This window comes from Tupaia chinensis, unplaced genomic scaffold, assembly GCF_000334495.1.
Source record: "Tupaia chinensis unplaced genomic scaffold, TupChi_1.0 Scaffold000164_1, whole genome shotgun sequence".
Lineage (NCBI taxonomy): Eukaryota > Metazoa > Chordata > Mammalia > Scandentia > Tupaiidae > Tupaia > Tupaia belangeri.
The window spans coordinates 4,898,748-4,911,875 of NW_006159638.1; the positions used below are offsets into that span (position 1 = coordinate 4,898,748).

Below are 13,128 nucleotides of genomic sequence, written 5' to 3' on the forward strand. Positions count from 1 at the left end.
TTGTATTTCCAGTGATTAATCACATAGAACACATCATGTGCAATTTTGCCTTTCACATATCTTCTTCAGTGGAATGTCTTTCACATCTTTTGCCTTTTTTCTGATTGGAATATTTGTGGAGTTTTTTTAAGGTTGAATTTTAATGCGAGTTCATTATCAGATTTATAGTTTGCAAATGGTTTCTGCCAGTCTGTAGTCTTTTTATTATTATAATTTTTAGCCCTCTTTTTTTCTGGAACTCTAATGCCATGAATTCTAGATGTTTTGTCATAGTCCATGTTTATTTATTTTTACTATTTGTTTTTATTTTTAAGAGTAATTTCTATTGTTACATCTTCAAATTCACTGATACTTAAAGATTTTTATCTTTAGTTCTTACATGAGATAGAGAAAGAGAGACACAGGGAAAGGCAGGCATCCCCAACATGGTCCTAAAATCATGATCCACCCCCAGCCTCACCAATCAGGATCACAGGGACACGTGCGTGCACTCAGTGTATACAGGGAGAGCTCAGGTTGCTCTCCTGGGGCCTGTCCATGTACTTCAGCATCATGGAGCATTGTGTTACCACTGTGCCACTGTGGTTAATCTAAATGTAATAGTTCTTTATTCTATTCTCTCCGGGCTGCTTTTGAGTGCATGCATGTGTTTTTTATTTTGGTAGTTATATTTTACATTGCTAAAATGTTAATTTGACTATTTTCTCATATCTTCTATTTCTTTGCTGAGCTCTTCTATTTTTCATTTGTTTAAAGCACGTCTTACTTGGTTGTTCAGCATTTTTATAAAGGTTGCTTTAAAATCCTTGCCAAATGATTCCAACATCTTTGTCGTCTAATTTGTGTCAGGACCTTCTGATTACCTTTTCTCATTCAAGTTGAAGTTTTCCTGATTTTGGGTGTAATGAAATATCCTTACTTGTATGTTTGGGTACAATATCATGGGGGTCAGGATTTTATTTGGACCTTGTGTTTTAGCAGACTGCTTTTGACAATGGTGGCAGCAAAAAGACAGGTTCCTTCTATGGTCTTTTTTGACCCCTTCGGGGAAGGGCACCTTTTTACTGTCCCTCTGTGGACTCCACTGACACTAAAATGAACTGGGAGCCTTCTTAAGGCTGTGTGGATGGTGATTTAAAAGTTTCAGCTTCTTACAGCCTCGTCTAACATTGGCAGAAAGGGAGAAGGGCACCTCATTACTGCTGGCTGCAGTGGAAGTCTAGAATCACCATGTAGGTCTGCACTGACACCATTCAGGGACCTCATTACCACAGTGCAGGTAGAAATGTCCTGGTTCCCTATTGTTCTTCTCTGATAGTACCGTGGCAGAGAGTGAGGGCCAGAGAAGGGAAGGACACTCCTGTTGTGTAGCTGAGGTTATTTTTGTGATGTTTGATTCGGGTAGTGTGGCTGTTGTCTGAAAGTTTCCTTGAATGAAGAGAAGATTGCAAAAGTAATCATTTAATAATGGATTCAGACACACAGGAGTTTTGTAAGGGAAAGTACTAAAAGCTCTGGTAAAGAAGTCTCAGAGGCATTCTTGACCGGAATTTGGATTTCTCAAATTTGTAACTTTTTCCCTCCGAAGCAGTAGTGAGCAAAGTAGAATTGTTATTGCTTTAGAAGCCTAGTATGATTTACTCATGAATTTCTGTGGTTTACAGAGAAGACAGCAGGTCTTTAGTAGAAGTGTGAAATGAGTGCTGTCTTCTTTTATGTATGCTCATACACAATCCTCCACATTTTTTCCTCTCTCTTAAGCTTTTTTTTAGTCTTTAAAGGAGAACGATGACTTCTCCTGCACTTTAAAATGTACTGTTTGAGTGGTGTAACAGATTATTGCAATTTAACATGAATTTAATTGTCTTTGAAAATAATCTCACTTTGGAAGAAAAGGACCATGTCTCCTTTAATAGAACCCCAGCATCATATTACTGATATTTCATTCTACGTGTCTTTGAATTACCTTATAGAGAGATGCTTTCACATACATTATCTTGCTGGCACTATTTTATGATGTAAGATAACTGATATATCTATTTGCTCTAGGTTTAGCTCATGTAGCCCTGCTTACTAAAGTGAGTAACTGTAATGAAGTTCTTCAAGACAGCTTTTTAAACATGAATACATCTATGACTTCTCAAAGCCAGGTAAAGCATGCTGTTTGCAATAAAATATTATTATAATAGTATCACAATCATAGTGTGTGTGTGTGAGAGAGAGAGTGTGCATGGACATGCGCATTCACCCATCATATCCGCAGCTGAATGAAGACTTGGATCAATTGCCTGGTAAATTCAAGTTTATATCCCACTTTAAACTATAAGTGAATTATAATTATGTTCCAAAGAGAATTTACCAAGCCATTGCTTTTTTTGGTTTCTCTCTTGAGTTGTATTTATAATTCAAATGTGATTTCAAACTTGACTTTTGTTTCTTAAATATATTTTCCAACAGATAATGAATGTCCATTCAATGCTAGATATTCCTATTTCTAATATTCTGATGGTTAAGAATTATGCTTCAAGGGAGGAACTGGACTCCCTACAGGATATTCTGATCCTTTCTGCACTGAGGCAGATGCTACGGGTTGCAGATAACTTCTTAGAGGACTTGCCTCTTGAAGAAATAGGTAATCTGTCTCCTTTCTGTTCCTCTTAGAAAGTATTGGTGCCTTTTTTTTTTTTTTTTTTTTGGGGGGGGTTTTGCTATAGGGTGTGTGCGCTCGCCAGACAGACAGAGAGAGACAAAAAGACAGAAACCGAGAAATCACCCCCCAGGGAGGATGGCCATGCCGCAATCCCTTCTCCTCCATTCTCCTCTTGGGATCTTGGGCACACAGCACATGTGCTCGGCGTGAGTTTAAGCCACCGGGTCTGGGACTTGAACCGCGGTCGACTATATGGGAGTCCAGCGACATAGCCATTATGCTAACTGCTAGTCCCGAAACTATTGGTGCCTTTTGAGAAATCCTACACTATACTTCAGCTGGATGGCTGGAACCCATCTGCCCACCCTAGTCTTCCCTGTTGTGTTAGGGTGTGTGCTTCATCTCTGCTCTTGTTCATTTTGTTTTCAGATGAAGTACAAATGTTCCAGCTCGGCATATGACATCTATTGCCTTGATTCTACCACTTGGCCCAAATTTGGATTGCATGAGACTCGACTTCTGTTGACAGCCTCCTTTACACTCTGCTTTTGTTTATGTTTGACTTCTGTCAGCATCTACCTGATGGTTCCATCTAGAGAGTATCATTCCTCAAGTCCAAAGCCCAACTCTGGGGATTGGTGGGCCAAGATAAGCCCTACCACAAACTATGCGTCATATTTCTATACTATTTATGATTTAGTTTCTGTGACACCGTCCAGAATCCCCACAGGCAAAATCAATTATTGCTTTACTTACTCATTTATAGTACATTATATAACAACATATTTATCACATTGAATAATGATTATAAAATGATTATGTTAAATATGCTTTCCTGGGACCAGCAGTTAGCGTAATGGCTGTGTTGCTGGACTCCCACGTAGTCAACCGCGGTTCGAGTCCCGGACCTGGTGGCTTAAAACTCCCACCGGGTGCGTGTGCAGGCATGCCCAAGATCCCGAGAGGAGAATGGAGGAGAAGGGATTGCGGTGTGGCCATCCCCCCTGGGGGGTGATTTCTTGCGTTCTGTCTCTCTGTCTCTCTCTGTCTTGCAAGCGCACACGCCCTATAGCAAAAACCTCTAAAAAAAAAATGCTTTCCTAAGTAGATTGTAAGTTCTGGAAGAAGTAGAGTTTGGATTTTACTTATCTTCATATTCACAGGACTTAACATAGTACCCGGTAAAGATCACACACAACTACAATTACTCTTCCCTCATATACTCTTCAAAATGCATTTACTTTAACATTTTGTCTTTAGAAAGGAAGCCTTGGATAGAAAGAAATGGGGTAAAGAAATGGAAATAAAGAAGGAAAGTGTTTTACTTATCTCTGGATAAAAATATAAATGACTATAAATAATTGAATTTAAATTAATTTGAAAGAGCGAGAATTTTTAAAACAATTTACATTTTATTTCTGTGAATAAAGTTTCTTCCTCTAGTAAATCCATGTCTGATTTTCATCAATTGAATTTCAAGTCATTTTAGCCATGTGTCCAAGTGAAATGATCAAATAAGATTACTAATGGAAATCAATAAGAAAACTGTCTCATACAAAGGTTCCAAAAGAAGATGAAGTCTTCTGGGTGACTGTAAAATTATGAATATTAATTTAAAAAATCCTAAATATAGTTTTCAATTTTTTTTTTGAGAGGTTTTTGCTCTCTAGAGTGTGTGCGCTCACCAGAAAGAGAGAGACAGAAAATGAGAAATCCCCTCCCAGGGGGCATGGCCATGCAGCAATACCTTCTCCTCCATTCTCCTCTCAGGATCTTGGGCACACAGGCAGACATGCCTGGCGTGAGTTTAAGCCGCCGGGTCTGGGAATTGAACCGTAGTCGGCTACATGGGAGTCCAGCGACATAGCCATTATACCAACTGCTGGTCCCTCCAATTTTCTTTTAAAGCTTCATGATATTCTTCTCCATATTTTTAGTTTTATTTCCCCCAGAATATATTCTTGTTTAATAGTTACCAATATTATAACAGTCTAATTTATTTTTTTGAGAGAGATTTTTGTTATAGAGCATGTGTGCTCACTGGAGAAACAGAGAGAGACAGAGAAACAAGAAAACAAGAAATCACACCCTCCTTCTGGGGTGGGATGATAGTGCTGCCACCCCTTCTCCATTTCCCCTTGAGATTTTGGACATGCATGCACACACACACACAGAGCATGAGTTTTAAGTTGCCAGGTCTGGGACTTGAACAGTGGTTGGCTACATGGGAGTCCAGTGATGTAACCATTACTTCATCTGCTGGCCCCTCTAATTTACTTTTAATTTGAATTAATCCTTTTGGGTAGTTCTGGATATTAAGAGGGCAAGAGTTAGGGCTCATTATGGAGAAAGGAATCTTGCCTATAACAAAATTGCTAGTGAATCTGTGCTCAATTGAATATCCAGAAACCATGCTTCAATGGGAGAGTTGAAGGGTTTTTTTTTTTAAAGACCCAGGAATAGAATGGTCATGGAAACTGAGGAGTAAAGCCAAAAGTAGCTAAGGGAAAAAAAGGAAGTGTTGACCAGAATAGTTATAAAATGAATATAGACGCGATGGGTCCTAATGATAAGATGTGTTTTACTGTGAGATCCAGAGAGAAAACAAATCATGTCCATCCTTTAGGAATGAAGACTCACATTGCTCTGAGCAACTATAGGGCCATTACTCACTCATCTGTATGATGGCACCAGAAAAAAATCTGAGCTGTTGGTTAAACTTTATTCTATTTGAAGGAGTAGCAAGAAATAATTTTATGAAGGAATTTGAGATCATTTAAAGAAAAGGAGAAGTAAAGGAGAGATCAAAGGAGACTAAAAAAAAAAAGAGGAAATGTCCATATGAACTCATATTCTTGAGAACATAAGTGTTGTGGCTAATTTTCCTTTTTTTTTTTCTTTCTAAAAAGAACAGTGTTAGATAAATAATGTCACAATTTCTAATCCTCTGGATCTATACTTCTTTAGTGACACTTAAACATCCAACGGAGTTCACTGTATATTGGAATTTTGGTTGGAAAAGATTGGTGAGGGGAACCTTACAAAGAACTTCTCTTTAATCTGAAGTTTAATCCTAGCCTTGAGGATTCCATTGATCTTTCTCTACTGACCTGAGGGTAGTAGAACTTATTATTTGGCCATAGTTTAGAGAGCAACCAAGATTTTCAAAACTACGTAACTTATAACTGATCCAGGTGTACAGCCCAGCCAAAGTCACTAAACATTTTTTTCTTAGCAAAATAGTGCCAAGGGACATAGTGGATAAAACATAAGTAGTGACAGGTAGACTTTCCTTTTAAAGTGAGAGAGAGGTTAAGTATCATTTATGAATCAGTGCTGGAGCCTTTGTGGGGTGGGTAGGTAGGTTAGGACATTGTATTAAAGTGACTATTTCTGCAGCCAGCCTGTGGTGTGGTGGTTGAGGTGGCTGGATTCCACATGACTGATAACGCAGGTGAGCCCCAGACCTAGCAGCTTGAGAAACACACCAGGTGTGTGTGGTTGCTTGCCCAGAATTCTCAAAGGAGGGAGAGATGGAAGAGATAGAATTGTAGCATGACCGTGTCCCATGGTGGGGTGCTTTCTCACTTTCCCTCTCTCTGGTTTTGGTGAATGCATGAGTCTTCTAGCAATTTTTTTTTTTTTTTTTTTGGAGAGATTTTCACTGTAGGGCGCGTGCGCTTGCCAGACAGACAGAGAGAGACATAGAGACAGAAAGCGAGAAATCACCCCCCAAGGGGGATGGTCACGCCGCAATCCCTTCTCCTCCATTCTCCTCTCGGGAGATTGGGCACGCACGCACACGCGCCCGGCGTGAGTTTTAAGCCACCGGGTCCGGGACGTGAACTGCGGTCGACTACGTGGGAGTCCAGCGACATAGCCATTACGCTAACTGCTGGTTCCCTTCTAGCAATTTTTTTTTTAACATTTCTTATAGAAGTTTTTAGCTTTGTGCAAACTTATCCAATATTCACCTTAATAAAATCCCAAGAGTGGTTGTTTTAGTGAGTGATGTTTAAGCCTTTTTTGTTGTTGTTAGAAAAGTAATTTTAAAGAGTATCATGTTCCTTCTCCATAGAAAATTTGGCTTGTAATTAATATGAAAAGGTTAATTGGGGAGTCTCAATAAGTCAGAACTTCAGAGACTAGCAAATAAGTAACTACCTTTTATGGTTAAAACTCAATGTGATGCTAATATAGTCACAAGATGGCAAAACTGGTTAAAATCCTCATGGTGTCCCTAAAAGCAGTGGAGATTTGGAAGCCCCCAAATCCCATCCCTAATGTGATGAGTCTCTGAGCCACTCTGTGGAGGACAGTTGATTAAGTTGATTTGTTTTTTTGTCATCAATCTAAGCAAGATAGAAATTCTTTCACCCATTTCAAACCATGACAAAAACTTCTCCGATAGTGGAGAAAACGCAGGGTCAGTCAGTCAATATCCAGGTGCCCCTGCAACACCCTCTTCCCCAGCACAACTCAAACAAATAAACCCCATGACACAAAGGTATTATTTTATTTGGAAATAATTTATATCATCATGAGCAAGAACTACATAAATTATTGGATTATTTTCAGGGGTGGGGTAGGATAGGATTAAACTATGTCTTGATAGATGCCAATCTCACAACATTTCTTGATAGAATATGAAATAATTACAGACTACCACATGATCTCTTCTCTCATCGCCATGTCTTGCTCCTTTATAATTAAGAAGTTAAGACTATTTATTTATTGATTTATTTTTAATTTCAGTTCATTTGGTGTTATAGGAGGTTTGTCAAAGATTACCCTAACAATCTCAGTCTTCTGACAGATGCTTGCCAGGCCTCTCCTTCTTAAATTGGAGTTCTTGAGACAGTCTTCAAAGTGGAAAAAGAGAGGACTCCTATTCTTCCAAGTCTTTCAAGGAAAAACAAGATCAATGGACATTTTTCAGATGACTAAAACACTGTGTTTAAGACTTGTTCATCTCCAAAGCCTTCTTGTAATCCAGCATTCTCTTTCTGAGTCTGTTCCATTTTTTACAATTTTTGGAAATCATTTCATGTTCCTCTGCTGCAGTCAGCTTCAAAGCCTTTCTTACCACCAGTGAGTGACCTATAAAGATTGGCCACGATGAGAAAAATGAAAGCACCTGGACTCTCAGAAAACTGGTTGGTTTGGCAGGAGCATTAATAAAAGTAGTGAAATGAAACTACTTGGCCTTGAAGATTCGCTGTGGGCAGGGCAGGACTCTGTTCATAACAGACCATGGTGTGTAACTCAGCTTCACAGACAGCTTCTCTGCACTTTCCCTCTGTGGCAGCAGAGCTACAATCTCCATATCTAGTACTTTCTAGCATTCCCATTGCAGGGAGGTAGGATTTACCCTTGCTTCTAACAAAATGCCCTGTCCTCACAGTTAAATAAGAATATCCCTCAAATTCATAGCTCTCCAAAAATAAACTCTTTCTGCATGTGCAAGAGGAGGAGGCTTTGAAAGAAAGAGCCCATCATTCGCTGCAGTTGATTGCTTGCTTCTTTTTTCACTTGCCTCCTAGAATGACTAACTCTTCTGACCTTCTTATAGATTTCTTGTCACACTTTCTTAGTTTTCTTGATAAATCCTTTTAATATTTACTATCTCTACAAGTGGGAGAGGAGGGCAGGGCTAGGTCCATAGGACTGCTTTTATTAATTTAAATTTACTCTTCAATTAAGTATTTTTATATGCTCATGACTTTCAAATTTAACTTCCAACCCAATCCTTTCCCAGGTCTCTGGTCTTGTATACTCAACTACTATATCATGTATTTCCTTATAAAATTCAGTGGAAGGCAGACTACTTGGTTTTCCATCAAGAAATCTCTCAGGAGACTCATCTCAATAAACAGTCCCACCATTTATCCAGTGCTCAAGCCAAAAATTCTTGGGGACATACTAAATTTTTCTCTTTACTTCATCTTACCCCATCCCTGACAACCTATGTCTGGTCCAACAGTCAGTTCTCTTGACTTTCTTCAATTTTTACAAGAAATTCTGAATTTGATCATTTTTTACTATTTCCAGCACTATCACTCTAGTCTCCAGCCATTACCTTTCTTTCATCTGGTATTGGGATCACCTTCTAGGGGTCCTGTATTTCCCCCTAAGACTCTTTGTTTTCCATGAAGTGGCAAGTGTGTCCACACACTGCTCTTCTTCTGCTAGAACCATACAGACGTTTTTATTGAAGCAAACTGCTGCCTAAGAGTGTTTACACTTTCCCCTCTCTCTATCTACAGTGTTCTTCCTCTAGAAATTTCCATGGTTCTCTCCCTCACTCCATTCAGAACAGTTTTGCAATAGGATTACATCAGTTACATCTTCCCTGATATGATCTAAAGCAGCATATGCCTTCCTTCCTCACTCTTTTTATTCTTATTCTCATTTATTTTCTGCATAGCACTTCTATCTAGACATTCGTTTGCTGAGTGCCTGCCTGTCTTCCAGAGAAGAAAGAAGAAGAATATAGCTTTAGGAGGGCAGGACATTTACCTGGTAAATAATTACCATGCATTAATTTGTATTTTTAAAGCTAAATATCTAATAACCACAAGCTGCTTTAAATATATATTTTTTGATGTTGCTGTTATTTTTCAATAAGATCAGAAACTTAAATTCCTTTTTGGGGCCAGGCAGGTTGAAATTTGAAATTTGTTAGAGTCAGTTAGGTATAAGACAAGAGGACAACGGAGAATGGAGAAAAGATACCCAGTGATTTAAAATATTCACATTGAAAGTTAAAAAAAAAATCTGTGCTGACCTTTCAGAACAAGTCTGCAGGTTGCATTCAGCCTATAGGACACATAAAGGGTTTTTAGTCAGAGAAAGGGTTTTAGTCTGAGGTTGATATATTGAGTTTACATACAAAAATGGAGAAAAGATACTCAGTGATTTAAAATATTCACATTGAAAGTTAAAAAAAAAATCTGTGCTGACCTTTCAGAACAAGTCTGCAGGTTGCATTCAGCCTATAGGACACATAAAGGGTTTTAGTCAGAGAAAGGGTTTTAGTCTGAGGTTGATATATTGAGTTTACATACAAACAAGACATTTGATTCTGCTACAACAAGGAGAATGAACTGGAGAGGAGCAAGCAGAACAGCAGAGGCAGAGAGGAAGACAGAAGGAAGAAAAGTGGTAACCAATGCCTGATAGTTCCAGCTATTTGAGAGGCTGAGGCTGAAGGATTGCAAGTTTAAGGCCAGTCTGGGCAACAGGGAGACCCTGTCTCCAGGGGAAAAAAGGAAACAGATCAGTTAGGAGGCGATTATAACAATCTACAGAAGGATATGTATTAGGAATAAATGGTTAGCAGAGATCAAGAGAACTAAATGAATTCATGACATAGTCTGGAGAATAGATAGGGCTTTGCTGCATGTCCATATACAGGAACTTTTTGAATTTTCCTTAAAACCAGTAAAATAGTCAGTAAGATGTTTTCTTCCACCTGACTTCATTTCCTTTCTTCTCCTAATATTAATTTTCATAAGACTTTTCTAAAATTAGCTGGGTCGGTTTACTTCTTCACTGAGTAGAAGTTGGCATGCTGCCAGTTGGGCTGGGCTTACTGAGTTTCAGTTTCCTTTCTCTGATGCTGTACGGCTGCTGAGAATTTTGTTTCCATTTTCGCCTGCTTAGCTGTCTAGACAGAGCAGCCACCCTCAGCTTTAGCCCTTGCACAGATGCTACAAACAGGTAAATTATTTACTGCTTTCTACTTTCCTAGCTACTTATAAACAAGGGTCTCTTTCTCTCTCTTGTTCTTTTTAAATTTTAAAAAATAATCATCTGGAATGAAAAGCTATTAATAGCTAATGATTATCTTGCTATATGTTCATCTTGTGTTTATTTGTTTCTCATGTCATGTAGAGCAAATTAAGAGACGGAAATGTGAGTTTTGTGATAATATACATTGTGTGGTTTTCAGGATTTAATGGAAAATACATTCCATCTTTCACCAGATTGAAAGTATGGCGGTAACAACTAATTTGACCTGGTGGCAAAAAAAGATCCTGCAAAACCATTTTGGAGAAAAACGACTAAGCCTTCTTTATAAGGCTAGTGTTCATACATTCTCTCGTCACCACCTGCTTGGAAGATGTTCCAATCAAGGACCTACCATAACAGTGATTTATGGTGACAACTGTGTTACAGGAGTATATGTACAAGAGAGTTACCAGGAACAAGAGGAAATTTCTTCTGTTATCATTTTTGCACTTAAAGAGACTAAAATTTTAGAATATAAAATAAGATCATATGACTCTTTGTTGTTTGGCTCTCAATTTATGTCTAGAAATGATGACTTCTGTATAAATCTACACAATCAAAAATTGTCTATACCCTCAGATGTAAGAAAAAAACTTCGACTACCTCAAGATCATATTTCCATTCAGGAATGTGAAGTTTTTAGATGTGAAGGTAGGTTTAATCAGATAATCTCTATAGAGTTCTCTCTTGTATGTTTGGTGGGTTCAAACTGACTCGTCTTTTAAGGGAAAAATGATCTTTTCACTGGTTCTTATTTTCAAATAGCCCAGACTAAAGCCTGGTCATGAATTATTTTCTAAGACCCAACCATGATCAAATACACACACACACACACACACACACACACACACACACACTTTTTGTGATAAGTACAGTTAATATAGGATCTAACCAATAAGCAATTTTTAAAAAAATGATTTTTCCATAGGGCATGTGTGCTTATGTGCTTGCCAGAGAGAGACAAAGAGAAGTAAAGTGAGAAACACTCCCTGTTCCCCCCTCTCCCAGGGAGGTGGCCATGCCGCAATCACTTCTCTTCCATTCTCGTCTTGGGATTTAAAACATGCTTGCATAGGGGCTGTTTTTTGTTTTTTATTTTGTATTTTTTTTTTTTTTTGAGTCACCAGGTCCAGTACTCAAACCACCAGCACCTTAACTAACCACCATGGCACCCGCTTGCCCTCCGATTAGTAATTTTTAAATTTTAACAAAATATTACTGTTTCTTAAAACATACTGCCACAAACACTAAAAAATGTGTTTTTTTGAAAACTAGTTAATTTATATAGATATATCATAATGTTGGACACTGTAGTTGAGTTAAATAAGCTATATATATATATATATATATATTTAACTTATTTCTTTCATAAGAGAGTTAAAGAGACAAGCACCATCGATAGTCATCATGCCATGATCTCTTCACAGTCTCAGCTGGTCAGTCATGGGCAGGAATGTGCATGCCCAGTGTGCACAGGGAGGTTCTATGAAGCAAATCCAGAACATTCCTGTATGGATATGGCTGCATTATTGTGGCACCACTTGCCTAGCCCCAAGTAAACATTTTGTTGACATATAACACATAAACAGAGAAGTGCACAATTGATAAGTTTACCGATTGATGAACTTTTACAAATAAGAACACATTCATGTAACCACTACTCTGATGAAGAGATTACTAGCAAAGTTTTTGAAGACTCCTTCATAATCCTTTTCAGTTATTACCAAACAAAAGTAATCACTATCCTGTTAATATTCCAATTTTTAATACAACCATACCAAAATGTGTGCTTTTTTGTGTCTGGCCTCTCTTATTCAGTATTATGTTTGTGAGATTGAGCCAATACAGAAGATTGGGTTTTGAAATCGGACTCCTACAAATCAGATATCTTACCCTCTTTAATTAACTTTTTATCACTTCAGTCACTGTGCATCTTTACAGCATACACAATTAATTTTTCCAGCATTGACACTATATATTAGTTCACTCAAAAATATCACTAAGCACATCATCATCAACAAATAATTTTTCCATTTCTATGTCTGTTAAAGGTTATGTTTCTTTTTTTTCCCTTGAGTCTCTTTTGCCCAACTCCCATTGCTCACCCTCCTCCCATATTGTCTTTCGTATCCACATTTGCTCTCAATATTTCTATGCTACTCAATCTTTCAGTTTCTGCCATAGAGTGGAGACATTGGTATATATTAAGAGGGGACATACAATGCCTCTCTTTCATAGTCTGGCTTGCTTTGCTCAGCATTAAATCTTCCATATTTGTCCATTTTTTAACAAATGCCAGAGTCCCATTGTTTCTAACAGCTGAGTAGTAATCGTAGTGTATATGTGCTGCACTTTTTAAATTTGTTCATCTGTTCTTGGACATTTGGGTTGATTCCATGCCTTAGCAATTTTAAACAATGCCACAGTAAACATGAATGTGCAAGTATTTTTTCAGCAGAATGTATTCCCATCCTTTGGGTAGATACCCAGGAGTCAGATTGCTGGGTCATATGGTAATTCTATCTGTAGGCTTTTCAGGATCCTCCATATTGTTCTCCACAGTGGCTGTATTACTTTTTACATTCCCACAACAGTGTAGGAGAGCTCCTTTTTCATCATAGCCTAACCCGCACTTATCATTCTTTTTTTTTTTTTTTTTTTTTTACTCTTAGTTATTCTGACTG

General features: G+C 38.1%; 1 protein-coding gene across 3 annotated transcripts in view; it reads left to right on the forward strand.

Moving 5' to 3' along the window:
• LOC102488629 (interferon-induced protein 44) overlaps positions 1 to 13,128 on the forward strand; it is a 39,214-nt gene that overhangs the window by 18,010 nt on the left and 8,076 nt on the right. For 2 of the 3 annotated variants that reach the window (XM_027770878.1, XM_027770879.1), the window contains exons 7-8: positions 2,050 to 2,150; positions 10,639 to 11,095. In XM_027770878.1, the coding sequence (XP_027626679.1) occupies positions 2,050 to 2,150; positions 10,639 to 11,095 (558 nt within the window). Of the gene's footprint in view, positions 1 to 2,049; positions 2,151 to 10,250; positions 10,373 to 10,638; positions 11,096 to 13,128 lie in introns of those variants that run through there. The other variant, XM_027770880.1, reaches the window with a different exon arrangement.